At 45.7% G+C, this 16,443-nt stretch overlaps 1 protein-coding gene across 5 annotated transcripts in view; it reads right to left on the bottom strand.

The window, feature by feature from the left end:
* The window catches only part of AIFM3 (AIF family member 3), a 479,089-nt gene that overhangs the window by 272,554 nt on the left and 190,092 nt on the right, over window positions 1-16,443 (bottom strand). For all 5 annotated transcript variants that reach the window (XM_069619126.1, XM_069619124.1, XM_069619123.1 and 2 more), the window contains exon 5: window positions 5,882-6,095. In XM_069619126.1, the coding sequence (XP_069475227.1) occupies window positions 5,882-6,095 (214 nt within the window). The remainder of the gene's footprint in view (window positions 1-5,881; window positions 6,096-16,443) is intronic.

Below are 16,443 nucleotides of genomic sequence, written 5' to 3' on the forward strand. Positions count from 1 at the left end.
AGCACAATTTCCAACAGTGTGTACATTCATTGTGCTCTGTATTTGCACACGCCATTTGGCACTTTGGGGGCTGGGGGCACCTGCTGAAATTTGCTCTGGGGGAGTTGGGGTGAAATTGTTTGAAGATCACTGGTAGACTACGTATGGTTATCGCTCAGCAATTGCTCTGGTTACCTGCAAAAGTTGAATTCTCCCGGTCTCCCTTCTAGAGATTAGGCTAGTTTTCTTTTTCCCAATTCCCCTTAAAACTTGTGACCCAATTCACAAAGATTTGAACTGGAGCAAATCAGAAGATGGCTGTAAATGTCTTAGATTTGCACCGTTTACCTGATACAATAAATTAAAATCTAGAGTGAATCTGGTGATGCCCAAAGCATGGTATCCAGTGAAAATGTTGCCAGCAAAAATGTAGTCAGAGAAAAAGTAGCAGAGAAATTACCTCTGCAGTGAAAAAGTTGCCAAGCAAAATGTAGTTAAAAAATCTATCTAAAATGTAGCCACAATTGTAGTGCTGCTGTAGAATTGTTAGGGTTAAGTAGGGTTGTGTGGGCTTGTGATTGCCTGGTTTAGGGCAAGAAAGGGGTAGGTGTTATGGTTAGAGTAAAGATTTTGGTTAGAATTAGGGTAAGAGTTAGGTTCCGGGGGGTTGATGCAGAGTTGGTGATGTTGGGTTTTGGTTATTCGTTAGGGTAAGTGTTGGGATAAGGGGTTATGGTAAGGCTCGCATTAATAGTGTAATGGTTTGGGTAAACGTTAAAGAAAGGGATAGGGAAGTTGGGGAGGGCTGGTGATGTTGGCGTAGGGTACGGGTTAGGATAGACCTAGTGGTTAGAGCAAAGCAAGCATTAGGGTAAGTGTTAGAGTTGCAGTTAGGGTAAAGTTAGTATTACAGCAAGGGTTTGGGTTAGGGCAAGAGCTATGTAATTTGTGAAAAGGTGGTAATAGGGTTGGTTGGAGTTATGTTCACTGTTCATTTTCCATTGTTTTTGTATTGAGTAACATGCAAATAAGACGATTTAGCGTGCTGAAGGGCTCTTGTTCTGTAAGAGTTCAATATAGCAATTAGAGTTAGCGTAAGCTCTAGGAACGGAGTAAGGGCGATTGTGGCGGTTTTATTAAAGGTTTAGGTCATTGTTAGGGTTACAGCCTTGTACTTGTGTATTTAAAAATAGCTTTTTGGCGACCTTGTTACTGGCAACATTTTTACACTTTTGAATGATTGTATTGAATGACTACATTTTTCTTTTAAATGAGATTTTGCTGGGTACATTTTCACATGAATACATTTTCATGGGGACTTTATTAGAGAACCCAAAGCTGCTGAGATGTCCTTGAGCAAATCTTTTTAAATCACTATCTGCTCTTTATTCAGGTTTAAAGCAGCTTTATTCCATGTGTCAGTGGGTGCTGACCGATTCCCTTCTAATTGTAGCGCTGCTCGACTGTTAGGCACTGATGCCAGCTTTCTGCCATCTCATGCCGTAGACCTCAAGAGGCTCCACTGTAGAGCAAACACAGTGGCACCTTACCACCCTTAGTGACAGCAGGCAAACCCCCCAAAATGCACCCTATCCTACATGATTCAGAGCAGGGGTCGGCACCCTGCGGCTCTCCAGATGTTTTGCACTACACCTCACATGATCCTTCACAGTTGACGAAGGTGGGCATGGCTGGTGGGAGTTGTAGTCCAAAATATCTGGTGAGCCAAGGGTTACAGACCCCTGGTAAAAGGTAACTTGTCTAGGAAGGATGGTAGTTTATGTCATGACTGTGTACATTAGTGTACTTTCTACAGTGTGGCCTCTCAGCCCTTCTCATTTTGCAGTAGCCTGGACCAGACAATCACATGTGAGCATTTCTTATGCTTAGGACGTACGGTACTACCCCTCCTGAACACTAAACACTGCTACTGCACATCACCTCAAAATTGCGTGAGGGTAAACTACTCTGGCACCACCACCTTGAAAATCAGCTAGGCAATAATGGACCTTGATGTTATGTAATGCTAAGCGGATTTGCCATATTTATCTATATATTTATTTATTGTGCATTTGTTAGGCGCTTATGCATCAAGTAAATTGTGTTTCAAAGCACTCACAGGGCAACAGGGAGGGGATATGGGAATGAAGAACAAATACAACAATGAAAGATTGGGCAGGCCTACTAGGCCTTGTGAGCATTCAGAACGTGCAAATGCAGAGAGACAGACGGGATGAGGGAGTGGGGGAGGTAAGTGCTAGGTGCATCAAAAGGAACTGCTAAGGCGTGAGCAGCTGTAAGTGCCTAGGTGGTGTGGTCAGCCCCCAATAAATAAGTAAGTGCAGGCCTGTGTTGACATAGGCCAGTGGGTGCCAAGGCAAAGTGCAGGGAGAGGTGGAGGCTGTAGGCGATTGGGTGTGGGAGGCCAGGACCCGAGGAGGACACATAAGGACCCTGGTCACCACTCTCAGCAACTGTGGAATTTAACAGAGGAGGGTGGAACAGAGGAGGGTGGAAGGGAAGGGGTAGGTGAAAAGGAAAGTCTTGATCATTGGAAGTACACCAGGACTGGATGGCAGATAGGCAGTCAGGAATAATGGAGGAAGGAAGAAAAGGATCAGAGGGAAGTTTGAAGAAGAGTTGTGTGTCATCTCCATAACACTGAAAATTTGCGGAGAAGGTGGAAACGAGGTGTGCAAGCGGAGCAAGGTAGTTTTAAAAGAGCCAGGAGAAAGGTTAGAGTATTGGGGGATGCAGCAGACAGAGGTGGGGGAGGAGAAAGAGCCCAAAATGACCTGGGAGGGACGGTCGTTGAGGAAGGTGGTCAGCCAGTTCAGTGCCCGCTCCGAGATACCTAGTGAATTGTGGAGCCGTTTTATGAGGATGGAGTGGTTGACCATATCAAATGCAGAGGAGAGATCAAGTAGAATGAGAACAGCTGGAGAGTTGGAATCAAGAGATGCAAGCAGTCCCTCACAGGTGTTCTGAAGAGCAGCTTCCATGCCTCTGGATGCCTGGAATACAGATTGTTGGTCGTGGAGGCAACTAACAAGTTCAGTGTGCTTGGTCAGTTGTGGGAGACCAGCTTTTCCAGGAGTTTCCATAGGAAGGGGGTGATAGATATGGGGTGGTAGTTAGCTGAACAAGACGGGTCTGCAGAGTGTCTTTTCAGGAGGGGGTGCTTAAGGGAGTTCTTGAGGGAGGAGGGGAAAGATCCAGTAGCAAAAGAGTGGTTGCAGAAATCAGCGAGTGCAGGGGCCAGGAAGCCAATATTGTCCTTAATGGTTCTGGAGAAGCAGGGGGAAACCTGTTTGGAGGGAACCTTCATGGAGCGGACAACTCTGGTGACCTGGGAGAGAAGGAGGAGAGTAAGGCAGAGCGAGGATAGGAGGCCATTGGAGAGAATAATGGTGTGGGTAAGAGGGATGGGGAGAGGGACGCAAGAATGCTCAGGATGTCCTGAGTTTTTTCAGTGAAATGTGTGGCCAGTGCGTTTCAGGAGACCTGGGAGGGAAAAGGAGAGGAGGAGACTGCCGAGGGGTTGGCTAGTTCCCTGCAGATTTTAAAGAGTTCAGCCATGTTGTTGGATGCACTAAAGATGTGGGTCTGGATGTGGGCCCTTTTCTTGGTGCGGATAAGGAGTCTGTATTGACTTTGGAGCCTGCAACAGTCCCATTTGTGAGAGGATGAGCCTGAGGTCTGCCACTTCCATTCCGCAGCTCTGCATTTGCGTTTTGGGGCTGCAAGTTCAGAGTCATACCAGCTGTTACCCTTAGAGGAATGTTTCGGGCAGATCCTCAGGACTGGGGCAGGAATGTCAAGGGTATTGGTAATGGCAAGATGAAGTTTGCTGAGAGCGGAGTCAGAGGTAGAGTCTGTACTGGGGAGAGTGGGCGGTGAAGATAGATGTGTTTCATCGGACGGATGTTCATGAACAAGGTTGTCATTGCTGGGGTAGGTGTGTTCAGAGGGCTGAGAGGACCCCGTTGAGAGGAGAAGAGAGAGTGGTCTGACCAGGAGAGTGGGGTAGTCATTGGGCAGGAGAGCAAAAGATTGGTGTGGATGAAGGCATCAAGAGTGTGTCTAGCTGAGTGGGTAGGGCCAGAAGTGGTCATGGAAGAGAGTGGCGGCCATGATTGAGGACTCAAGGTGGATGTTAAAATCGGCCAGGAGAAGGAGTTTAGTGGTGGTAGTGAGGCGAGAAGAGGAGAAATCAGTCCATTCAGAGAGGAACAGGGTGGTAGAACCAGGTGGCCTGTAGATGATGGTAATGGTCAGTGAGGAGGTGGGAGAGATGGCTAACTTGCAGACCAGGCTCTAGAAGGAAGAGTAAGGCTGGGCGGGTATGAGGGAAGAAGGTACCAACTAAGGGAAAATGAGACCAACCCCACTGCCTGCCTGGTTAGGACCAGGCTTGGAGATGATCTTATGGCCATCAGGAAGATGGGAGACAAAAGCAGCGACTGAGCTGGCCTTGAACCATGTCTCAGTGAGGGCAAGGATATTAAGTTTAAGGTCTGCAAGAAGGAGGCAGATGTTTGTGGCAGAACGAACATTAAGCGTGGCTAGATGCAAGATATCTCCACCTTTGAAGATTTTCCAAGGAGGGGTACAGGGGCATGGTACACCAGTTAGGGGGGTGAACAGAGAGAGAGGAAGAAGGAGGAGTAGTAGGAGTGGGTAGGAAGTTAATGAGGGTGGCAGGCGCAGTCAAAGAGAACGAGGTTGGGTTGAGGACCTTGAACCAAGATGGTGCCAGTGTGATAGACATTAACGATTCACTTGGATGATGCGAAGCCCGCCAAGAGGACTTTCCATTCAGTGCCACCATTAATGGGTGAGGATGCAAGAGGAGAGAGAGTAGAGATGAGGAGTCCATGGATCTGGAGAGGGGACAGAGAAGAGGATATCAGTATAGAAATCTGTCTGGAAGTTGCGCTGGCATAGGCGTCTTGGCTAGCGGTCAGGATATCTTTTTTAAGCTTTTTTCTTCCAGGCTTTTTGAGAGAGGGAGGATAGGTGATAGTATAGCAGTTAGAAAAGATAGGGGAGGTGGTGAGTGCCATAGGGGTGGAGGAAAGAGGAAGAAAGGGGAGGGGCTGCACAGCACAGTACGAGCACAAACTCACCAGGAAGCCTAGTAGCCAAGGGAAGCAAGAAACAGGTGCACTGGAATAGCAATAAAAGCACACAAAACATGCAGGACACCTAAAATCGATTTTTGATGAAAGGCACTCTAAACACACAAAACGAAATTCCCAGCACAGATGTAAGGGCATATGATCATTGCTTGTGAATATGACATGTGACAGTATCGCAAGTGGACACTAAACACTTTTCTAGAATAACATCCCATCACTACGGTATCTGAGTATTGCTTGAGGATAAGGTACTGTGGCTCTCCCAGATGTCAACACTGTCAAGGAATAATGTACCTCGACTACCACATGTATGCATTGCTAGGCAATAAGGTGTGGTTATTCTACCTACTACACCTGCATATTGCATTAGGATGAGGCATTGTGACTTTACCACATTTGAGCATTGTTCGAGGATAAGGTATTATGACTCTGCCATGCTTTAACAATGTCTGGGAAAACTGTAGCTGGCCTCTGCCATTTGTGAGCTTTGCTAGGTAACAAGTTGCAGTGGTCATAGTACATCTCAACAATTGCATGAGGATAAGGCAATGCGACTCTACAACGTCTGACCATTGCTGGGCAATAAGATGCTGTAAATATATCACATTCCCAAACTCTCTGGACATAATGTCCCCCAAAGCTACCGTTCTAAGCACTGCTGTGAGATACGGTTCTGTGAATATACTGTACATGGATTAGGGATTGCAATTCCACAACATCTGATCACTGATGCGTAATATGGACTCCAGTCCTGCACCTACTGTCCATTCTCCAGGTCTTTCACATGGCACACCGAGGCTTCCACCACATCCTTTGGGTGAGGGTAAGGGTTGAGCGTGATGGGACGATCTTCGTGATGGTAGTGCCGTGCAGTGCCGTTCGCTTTGTATCCCAGGGGGCTAGCTTTACCGTTGGGGGACATCTCTTCTTTTTCTCGCTCTTTCTCTGGAAGCACAACCTCTACTTTTATCTCAACTGTAGTGAAAAAGCACAAGATTCATTTGTAAAAAAAGTGTACGACTAAGTTCATAGAAACAGCACGAGTCTAGGCAAGGGCAGTGCTTAATAAGCACAGCATTCCTTGCCCCGCAAATAGTCCATGCACGCCTCTTACTCCACTCTGATAATCTGCAATGTAATGCATCTCTGTCTGCAACACAACATGCTAGCGCCCTGTAACTAAGCCGTTCAATTATGTAACAGCGCCACAATGCCTCCGGGCTGTTTGTGCGCTTTATAACTGTAAAAAATAAAATAAATAAACAGTACCTGTACTGCTTGCCTTCATCCGCATAAACAGGTTTTAGACCCTTAACATATTTAGGCGTGGCTTAAACCTATTGACTTCAACAATGTATTTATTTGAATTTTTGTAACGCGACACTCGCCCCTGGGGCTCAGATCGCAATGATGGCATTTTCTCACACTGGAGTCAGGCATCCTTTGCATTCTGTTATCTTTCATTTATTTTATTTTTCTCTCTTCAAGTATTGTGCAGATTACATCAATACCATGTCGGTATTTGTGTTTGTATTTATTTAAAGAATAAGGATGTTCATTTCAATCAGAAATGGCTTACTACAAACGGAGGCGGCAGAGGCATTACTGATAGCTCAGGGGCAACGTGCTCGCCTTAGAAACAAGACTACATGGAGCAACACAGGTTCGATCCCCTGGTCCGCGCGTTGTAAATAATCTATCATAGTGCAAAGGGTGCCTGCACCATAGCTGAACTGAATGCTAAGGTTGAATTCGTAGTGGTATGAAGTGAATGTGTGTACCCTAATTGTGTTATTCACACTCTAGTAGAGTTTACATTTTGTTTATTAACTTTAAATATTATTTAGAGGATTTAAATTAATTCCAGTGTTTTTTTGTGGGGGTCTGGCATATATAGCGCATGAATGTATTTCGTATAGGTCTACGTAGCATGAGTGTATCTTGCAGGAGTGTATGGCATATGAGACATTCATTTTACATTTTGTACATGTACACGATTTACATCTTGTATAAATCTTGTACCCATGTGAAAATGGACATCAAAGTTACTCCTGACATTGATGTAAGTTTTGTGACGACTCCTGGGAAATCATCACCTCTCCCCTAGGGAGCCACCCTCTAGGTGAGCCTGCTAATCTTCACACCCCCTAGGAGACAGGGTAACTGTGATCCCCCTGGAGTTGATTTCTCCTTAAGGCACAGGAACACCTCCGAAAGGAGTACAAGTCACCATCCCTGCCCCTCAGATGATAATAACTGTATGGGATATATCAGAGCTAAATGGTGTGAAAAACCCACACACACTTTTATCATGGCTGACTCTGCTTATGACCCTAACTATGCCCAATCTCCACAAAAGACAGCAAAGGGACAAATTGACCATCCCCTGGAGGAGCAGTCAGAGAAGAATCAATCAGGAGACAGTCTGCACAGGTCCTGCAGAGTTTAAAGGGATGGTCTAGTAAAAATTTTTATTTAAAAAATAGATAGGCAACATAAAAAAAAAATACTAGCATTCTCTGTTTTAAAACTTCCTATGTAAAATTTTGAGCTATTCAAGCTCCAAATTCGCAAAAGCAAGCACATGGGCGCATCCATTTTGTGAAATGGAGGCCCTCCTGTGCTGTCTTTTGCGGCACTAATGAAGGAAAAGCCAGCCAGCTGTAGTAAACAAAAGCTACCGCTGGGTGGCTTTCCCTTCATTAGTGCTGTAGGCGGAGGACGGGGACCGGAGACCAGAGCAGGAAAGCTGCAGCTGAATCTCGGTAAGTGCTATTTATTTATTTTTTAAAAATAAGCACTAGCTGCAGTTTTTTTTCTAGGTTTTCCGGGCTGGAGGAGCCCGGAAAACTTAGAAATAAAACCGCAGCTTTAAAAACGTTGTATTTATGTTTGCGGTCGCTTTAGAAGCGACCACAAACATAAATACAACGTTATTGTGTTGGAAAACGCTGTGGTTTTTCTTTCCAAGTTTCTCAGGCTCCTCTGGCTCGGAGGAGCCTGAGAAACTCGGAAAGAAAAACCGCAGCGTTTTCCAACACAACCGCGTTGTTTCTGCCTGAATCTGCTTTCCCATTTGGGGTTCTCGGGCTCCCGGGGAGCCCGAGAGCCCCAAATGGGAAAGCAGATTCAGGCAGAAACAACGCGGCATTGCGGAAAACAACTGCGTTGTTTCTGCCTGAATCTGCTTTCCCATTTGGGGTTCTCGGGCTCCCCGTGGGGAGCCCGAGAGCCCCAAATGGGAAAGCAGATTCAAGCAGACACAACGCATCATTTAGCATTTCCCATTTGGGTCTCTCGGGCTCCCCACGGGGAGTCCGAGAGCACCAAATGGGAAATCAGCTGTAGGTAGAAACACTACGCGGCATGTAAACATAACCGCGTTGTGTTTCTGCCTGCTGTGGCTTTCACTTTGGGTCTCCGGTGCTCCCCTGGGATTTTTCTTTCCAGGTTTCTCAGGCTCCTCCGAGCCGGAGGAGCCTGAGAAACTTGGAAAGAAAAACCGCAGCGTTTTCCAACACAATAACATTGTATTTATGTTTGCGGTCGCTTCAAAAGCGACCGCAAACATAAATACAATGTTTTTAAAGCTGCGGTTTTATTTCTAAGTTTTCCGGGCTATTCCAGCCCGGAAAACTTAGAAAAAAAAACGCAGCTAGTGCTTATTTCTTTAAAAAAAAAAAAATAGCACTTACCGAGATTCAGCTGCAGCTTTCCTGCTCTGGTCTCCGGTCCCCATCCTCCGCCTACAGCACTAATGAAGGGAAAGCCACCCAGCGGTAGCTTTTGTTTACTACAGCTGGCTGGCTTTTCCTTCATTAGTGCCGCAAAAGCAAAAGCCAGCACAGGAGGGCCTCCATTTCACAAAATGGATGCGCCCATGTGCTTGCTTTTGCGAATTTTGAGCTTGAATAGCTCAAAATTTTACATAGGAAGTTTTAAAACAGAGAATGCCAGTATTTTTTTTTTTTTATGTTGCCTATCTATTTTTTAAATAAAATGTTTTACTAGACCATCCCTTTAACTGCATCAAGGAAATCAGAGGAAGTGTGGCAAGCAAGAGAGCAAGAACACCAGTCTCAGAGTGCGGCACAGCAACCCACATTGGTAGAGTACGGTAAGGCAAGCGGACAAGCGGCCAGAGAAGCCCAGTTAGGCGGCAACAACAAGGACATGCACCTTGGAGAGCAAAACCGCAAGTCAGCCAAGAAGCCACCTACACAACCCCACACTGAGGTAGTGGGAAGAAGGACTCGCCAAAGGCCAACGCAGAGCCCAGGTGAAGAGTCGCATAAGCGGCTCCACAGCACCAGGATACATGACCCAACTTGACGCCCCTCCCAAGGAGTCCCGCTCTCAGCAACCAGGAACGCGGTGGCTGCCATGGAGAGGAAGGTGACCAGGTGCAGGAGGATGAAATGTAAGAGCTCCAGGGGGTAGAGGGGTGCAAAGAACCCCAGAGTAGAGACTGAGAATGAGTAAAGCCCTGGAGTGGGGAGCGAGAACAAGTAGAGTCCAGAAGAGGGGTGTGAGAATGAGTAAAGTCCCGGAGGGGTGAGAGCCAGAAGAAAGAACCATCCAGTCGGGAGTGAGAAACAGGAATTCCCCCAGAGTGGGGAGAAACTGAACGAATTTCCAAGTGGGGAGTGAGAAGGACAGACGTGCTTAAGTGGGGAGATGCAGAAAGAACTCTCACATAGGGAGTAAGAAGGAGGAAGACCCCAGAGTGGGGGCGAGAGACTGAAAGAAAACCCAAACGGGGACCAGGCCCAGAGACGTCTGGGCTGCAGAAGCCGTACAACTTCCAAGTCACCAAGAACTGTATAAGGGTGGACTACAGACATAGGCAAGAAGCCTAAGATAAAGAGGTGTAATGGTTGGGGTCAGAAGCCAGCAGTCATCCCTGTTAAGGGGTAATTCTCTAACCTCGGATGGGTTTGTTATTTCCTATTTTCCTTTGCAGAACAGGTAGAGCAGGTAGGTAGAATAGGATTCTGGACGGAGGACTTAGTTATGTGTAGATGGGGATGGACGTAATTTTGAAAGGAAAAGAAAAGACAAATAAAGGAACAGAGCTCCCCTACCCAAGAAGGGCTGTGCAGGAGAGAAAAGAATCTAAAGCAGATTTCAATAAAAGACAACAGTTGAGAGACGGTTAAAAAAAAAAGGAAAGAAGACAGAGGAGAAAAGGGAGCGAAATGACAACAACTCCCTGTGGGCGCCGCTGCCTTGAGAGAACACTCTGTAGGAGGTAGGAGGGCCGTGTGTGGGGACGACCCGGCGAGTGAACTGCAGGCCGGCTTGCATGCCAGGAGCACCCTGGCTGCCCATGGGAAAATGGCAGGTGTTAGTCCACTGCGGGCCAGACCATAGGGGCCCAGGAAGATGAAAGGGCCCAGGCAGCGTGCGTGGGGCTGCCCAGACCAAAGATGTAGAGCTACCCAGTCCGGGACTCGGAGGTGGTGGCCTGAACCAGGCCGCCTGGTCGTGCCCCTGATGGTCCGCCTCGTGGCCAGCGAGAGAGGCCCAACAACAAAGATCTTCCGAGCTGCGCTTGTCAGGTGGCACAGGAGGTGAATGCGGCAAAGTCTGGGGCTGCCCAGCAAGGCAGTCCCGGTGAAGAGGGTGCTGGTGGCGTCCTGGGATGCCTCGTCATGGCAGCCTGGGTGAAGAGAAGCTCCAGCGGCCCAGCCCTTCTGTCCCTTTTACAGAGGGATGGTGTACCCCAACTTCCAAAGAAGGGTTCAGCAACAAATGTAATGTATAGAAGATGTTAGATCCCATTAAATGCTATAAACAGATGGGAACATGCCCGAAGAAACACATAACAACAGTAATTCATGCTGCTTGAGAATCCTTAAAGACATCATAAGCGATTAACGATGAAAGTGTAACAATCACTGTAGAGCGAGGTGCATTAGGAGTTCGTTATCCCTACTTCTATGGTTGCCTCCCGTTGTAGGGGAACACAGTGAAGTAAAGAAAGTTCCAGAACTAGGGAATTTTGCACATGTGCAGCATCATTGTCAACTTTGGACTTTTTTGGAGTACAGAGATTCCAATGGCGATCTAGATGTGCCTCTGGTCTGGTCCTCTGATAGAAGTAATCCTTTGGAGAGAGCTTGCTGTGGTCGCGTAGGACAATGGTCTATATGGTGCCGATTATACCAGGTACCGCACCCAGCTGCCTTGGCTTCGGAAGATGGTGTTATTTTCTTTGATGCAAGTGCATTATCTGGCCGGTTTCTGATGTCCATTGTGTCATTCTCTTCAGCATCCAGGAAGGTTTGGGGTTCATTGGGAACCAGTCTTTGGTGATTACCATTCTTGGCAAGTCTAAGAGGCCTTATTTTAGGCCCCCTTTTTTAAACGCTGTAAGTAGATGCAAAAGATTCTTTCTCTTTACAGGTTACAAAAAAGAAGGGTTTCGTCTTTTGGACATGTTGAAGAATGGGACGCACGTGGCCATGTCAAAGCAGACAAAAAATAAAGGCCCTTTGTTTTATAAAGGCAAGGCCTTACATACGCAGTTTAAACTAAAATAATATAGTCTTAAAGACTGAGGGAAGGTTCATTATCACAACATAACCCACCACCAGGTTATGGCCCAAGATGAAGCCGATGGCCATAAATTGGGGAAGGGTCATTATCCCAAGCAATAATGGCCCCTCCCGAGGTACATAAGGCTATTAGCAAGTGGTGGTAATGGCAATACATGGTTTGGGGGTGAAGTAAGTGAGTGAGTGAAGTAAATGGTCTGAGTTAGTAGTTCAAATGCGATTTTATTTTGTATTTAAATAACATAGTTCTCTTCTTAAGTGAAGCATTTTAACTGCACCTTGGTTGAACTGGAATAAATTGTGGGCGGGACAAAGACTGATATGCAAATGGTGATTTCCCATCTGTGAAAGGTACCGTGAACAAAAATCGATGGCTGCAAACTCTCAAAGTGGGAAAAACCACAGAACAGGTTATCATGCCATGTTCTTTCTGGAGAGGGGTGCCTGCTACCTTTTTGAATAGATTTCACATGAGCATGAATAAGATGTAATGTAAAAGTAAGTAAGGACGCCGGTAAGATAGCTCAGTGGGTTGAGTGCTCTCTGCTGCAATCTGAGCGTGATCTGCAGGTTGCAGATTCGAATCCCGGCAAGTCCAACTCAGCCTTTCATCCTTCCGAGGTCGATAAATGAGTACCAATTTCGGTTGGGTGATGTTGTATGTAAATATGTGATCTGTAAAGTGCTTTGGATTAAGGCGCTACATAAATAACACATCATTATCATTAAAAGTAAACGGTTTCTCTGTAAGAAAGTGAAAGCATTTGCCAATGTTTTAGATTAGACTTGTGTGTTGCATAGCATGTTGCAGCAAAAAAAAAAAAGAGGGAGTGAATTGTTGAAAGAATTCTTGCCTGGAAATGTAATGTATGTTTCCCTGTCTGCTTCTGAAGACAGAATGTTCAGAATACAGTCAATACCAGTAGTTATCAACTGCACTCTAAACATTCTGATTGGCTGAAAGGAGGTCGGTAACGATCACCATGTGCTAATAATACTTATTGATTGCAGTAATCTTTGGAAGTGCATACAATGAGACAACTGCCTGAATAGACAAAGGCAAAACATTCCATAAGCAAAGCACTATGGTAGAAAAAGGCAAGTTCACCTGAGTGAAGAATCCTCGTAGGACAGTGCCTCTGTCTCCATCTTACTGCATGCATACTCGGAAGCGAGCTCAAGCACACACTTAAATGACAAACAGGACTTTAGACATGACCCTACACTGGATGTGCTGCCAGTGCAGACTACTAAGACGACTAAGAAGTTGAGAGATAAGTTGGTGTTTTTATATCCCAAGAACACCCACATAAACTTGGAAGGTTGGGCATTTTTACCGATTAAAGTATGTTAAAATTAATCTTTTATTTTAATTAATATTTCTGTAAGTAGACAAATAATTTAAATGTAGTTAATTTACAAATCTACTGTGCAAAGCAGATTTATTTTTCAGCTGAATTACTTTCTTTTCCCTGTGCTGGTCAGCAATGCTGTACTGAAAAGACTGACACCCTGATTCATGGAACGTTTTCCTATGGGATTGCGCCGTTATAAAACACTACCATGTTATCAGTAATGGGAACCATTTAGCATGGACGTGCCAAGTTCTATACACTATGCAACCCCTTTATGCATATTGATCAATGGTCCTACCACCACTACATGACATTTACTAGGAACACATGTTAGGATGTAAGAGAGCACTTTCACTGGGTGGCTGCAGAGGCCTTGCAAGGAGAATATCTGGCCGTTCTATGGGTCTCAGAAAATTAAAGTGCAGCATTACCTGCAATTTACTTTGATTTGGAGCACTCATGCACTAATGGGACATCCCTAGTAGGGCACAAGGATGTGAGACCAACAGAATAATCTTGACACAGAAAATTTAGTTCAACACCTTAGTTGAACACAACACAGCCGGTTGAGTTGGAGGAACACGTGTCAGGGAAGTCAATGTTCAGAGAATAAGCAAGATGGCCTATCTGGCTTGTGCTAATCTGTACAGTGTGTAGGATGGGAGTAAATAATACATTGGCAGGGATCTGTATTTACATGATACCTGAGGCAAATTCGCCTCCCCTGCATGGGGGTGACTCCCTTGGAATAGGACCCCCTAGCTTGACTCTCAAGACCCACTCTGTTCTCGAGTTCAAGCACGGGTGAGTTCCTCCAGTCTCGATGGATGTCTCCTAAAAGTCAAAAGGGGAGCAACATCTAACAGTTTCGGGATGGAGGAGTATCAACGCAAGTGAAAGGACCTATTCTGAAACACCTCTGTATAGGCGCGTTATAAATGCCATATCATATCACCTCGTGTCCAAGTCCAGTTTCCATCATTTAATAAGCAAAGCCCAGGGATGTTGCACCCTGCTGGCTTCTTTCCTCATTCACAATCTCGGGGATACAGCACCCAGCATACTTCTTGGCATCTCAGTCTGAGGGGTACAGCCCTCAGCTAACTCTATTCTGCCCTTTGTCTAGTTTCAGCGAGTTTTTGGGATCTAGCCCCCATCAGGCAATCACCTCTCTTTTTAGGCATATAGCTTCTGCTTTTGGTTTTCTCCCTTCCTTTGGACCTGGTATCTGCCTGCATCATACTGCCTGTAGCGTTGGCTGCTTCTTGATTGGATGAGACATCGTGTGGTTCTATGCGTTGGGAGTAATGCTTTGAAGTTCAGTGCTCGGGGGATTTAAAATGGCTGATGGAAATCTTGGACACCTGCCATGGGAGTAAGGATTTCTATGGTGAGTAAGCTGCTTCCTACACTGCCTGGTTTACTGCTTTACTTGCAAGGCATGGGGAATTTCGCATGCTTCCTCCCATTTTCCTTGGAAATTGAGAAGTGGTGTTTCCAGTGTGGTTTTAAGACTACGCTATTGCACTTATGGCATGAGGGGTGTGCTAGGACGTGCTTACATTTGCCACTCCCTCGTTCTGTGTGTATCTCGCCGCTTGCTCCACGAAACCCGCACTGGTGATGCGATAAAGCCTCTTTTGTTTCTATTTCTTTTCTTTTCTGGACTTTGCAACACACTGCAGTATCTCAAAGCACTAGGAAGCAAATGAAAGGCATCCTCCTAGCGCTGTATATAACACAAAACAAATAAGAAAACAAGACATAATAAAACAAACTTCATTTTGGAAGCCACCAGTTGTGTCAAAGAATGAGACATGACTCGCTTGCCAGTTAGGCCCGCGTGTGTCTTCCGGTAGCTAGGCGAGAACACCTCCTGATGGGAGGGGAAATAGTACCTCTTAATGAAAGGAAGGATCAATTTGCCCCAGGGTGGAATGATGGAAGGGTGTGAAGGGTGGAGTCCTCCTGCCTTTAGAGCCCGGGGCATTGGCCTACAAAATAGCACTCCATTCCCATGCTGCCCTGTTTTGAGTATGCGCTGCCCTGCTTTGGAATGCTACGCTCACTTAGGTTGGGTATGCTACACTGTGTTATGTTATGGTAACCATGACATGTTTTTAAGCTGTCATGCAATATTGTCTGTTAAGGAATATGTGTTTTGCTCCCAAATCTAAATGCATGTTAACTGGAAAGGGCCTGAGTTTTTCTTGTTTTTCACTTGCATTTTATGTATTTCCTCATTCCTTATTTATTGCAATTTTTTGGGGACTTGATGCCAGCTTACATTTATAGCAGCTGGTTAGGTTATGTCATAGAAGGTTATATTATGTGATGTTTCATGATTTAGTTTTGCATTCATGTTGAAAGTCCAATTGCCTTGAAGCAGCCATAAGGTAGTATGTAGCATCCCCCCAAAAAACATACAAGAATAAAAAGCATGACCGGAAAGTAGACCTGGAAAAGTAATCTGGCAACCCCTATTTTGACAGAAGATTCACATGCAGGCCTATATTGTCAGGATTAAATAACTCTGGCCTAGGTTGAGAAGGATAAAAAAGGTAGGATTTTCCAGACTGACTTCCATTAGCACCCTGGTAGGATTTTGCAGATTGACTTCCATTAGCCCCCTGCAAGGGGGCGCTGGCCAATCAGGATGCTCGGAACGCAGGCTGTATTGTATGGTACAAGCCTGCGTTCTGAGCTGCCTGGATGCTGCTAGCCAGCCCCCTCTTCCCTTTCCCACTCATCCTTCCCTTCCCTCTTCCCCCGCACCCATGTACATCCTACAGGGGTGCTAAGGGTGAGGCAAACTTAATTTAAAAAAGAAAATCTTATCTTCATGTATGAGGGTTTGTGTCATCAGTGCAAAGTCACTTTGAACCGTGCAAAATGTTCCATGAATCAGGCCCTTTGTGTGCGTATTTGGGAGCAAGTCAGCGGGTTTATGGGTTATTCAGGGCCCATGCAAAGATATGTCTATTTATAGCTTGAATAAGCATTTAGATGTGTTCTAGCGACAAGACAAGAGGATTAGGAGCCAGGAAATACGCATGGGTTCGCATACCAAATCTGCACGTTTTCGTCCTGAAGTGAAGTTGAGCATGCCTTGGATCCGTAAAAGAAAATGTGGGAGATAATGCATATCTCGGCATGACTAATCCTGCACGATTGAATATCTGCCTTGAATGGCGATCAAAACAAGTCTTATGTCCCACGACGTTCTCAAGACGGCTGCTCTGCTTCTCAGCTAACCCAGCTTTCACATTAAGATAACATGTGACATCACTGATAGAAGCCAAATCTCAGATAACCTTTACTAATCAAAAGGTTTGCAGCCTTGCTGGCAGTCACATGTTTCTTTACACCTGGGACTGCATGCATGCACTAGGAGAATAGTCTGTCACA

Source organism: Ambystoma mexicanum, chromosome 10 (genome assembly GCF_040938575.1).
Source record: "Ambystoma mexicanum isolate Mex_15411 chromosome 10, UKY_AmexF1_1, whole genome shotgun sequence".
Taxonomy (NCBI): Eukaryota; Metazoa; Chordata; class Amphibia; order Caudata; family Ambystomatidae; genus Ambystoma; species Ambystoma mexicanum.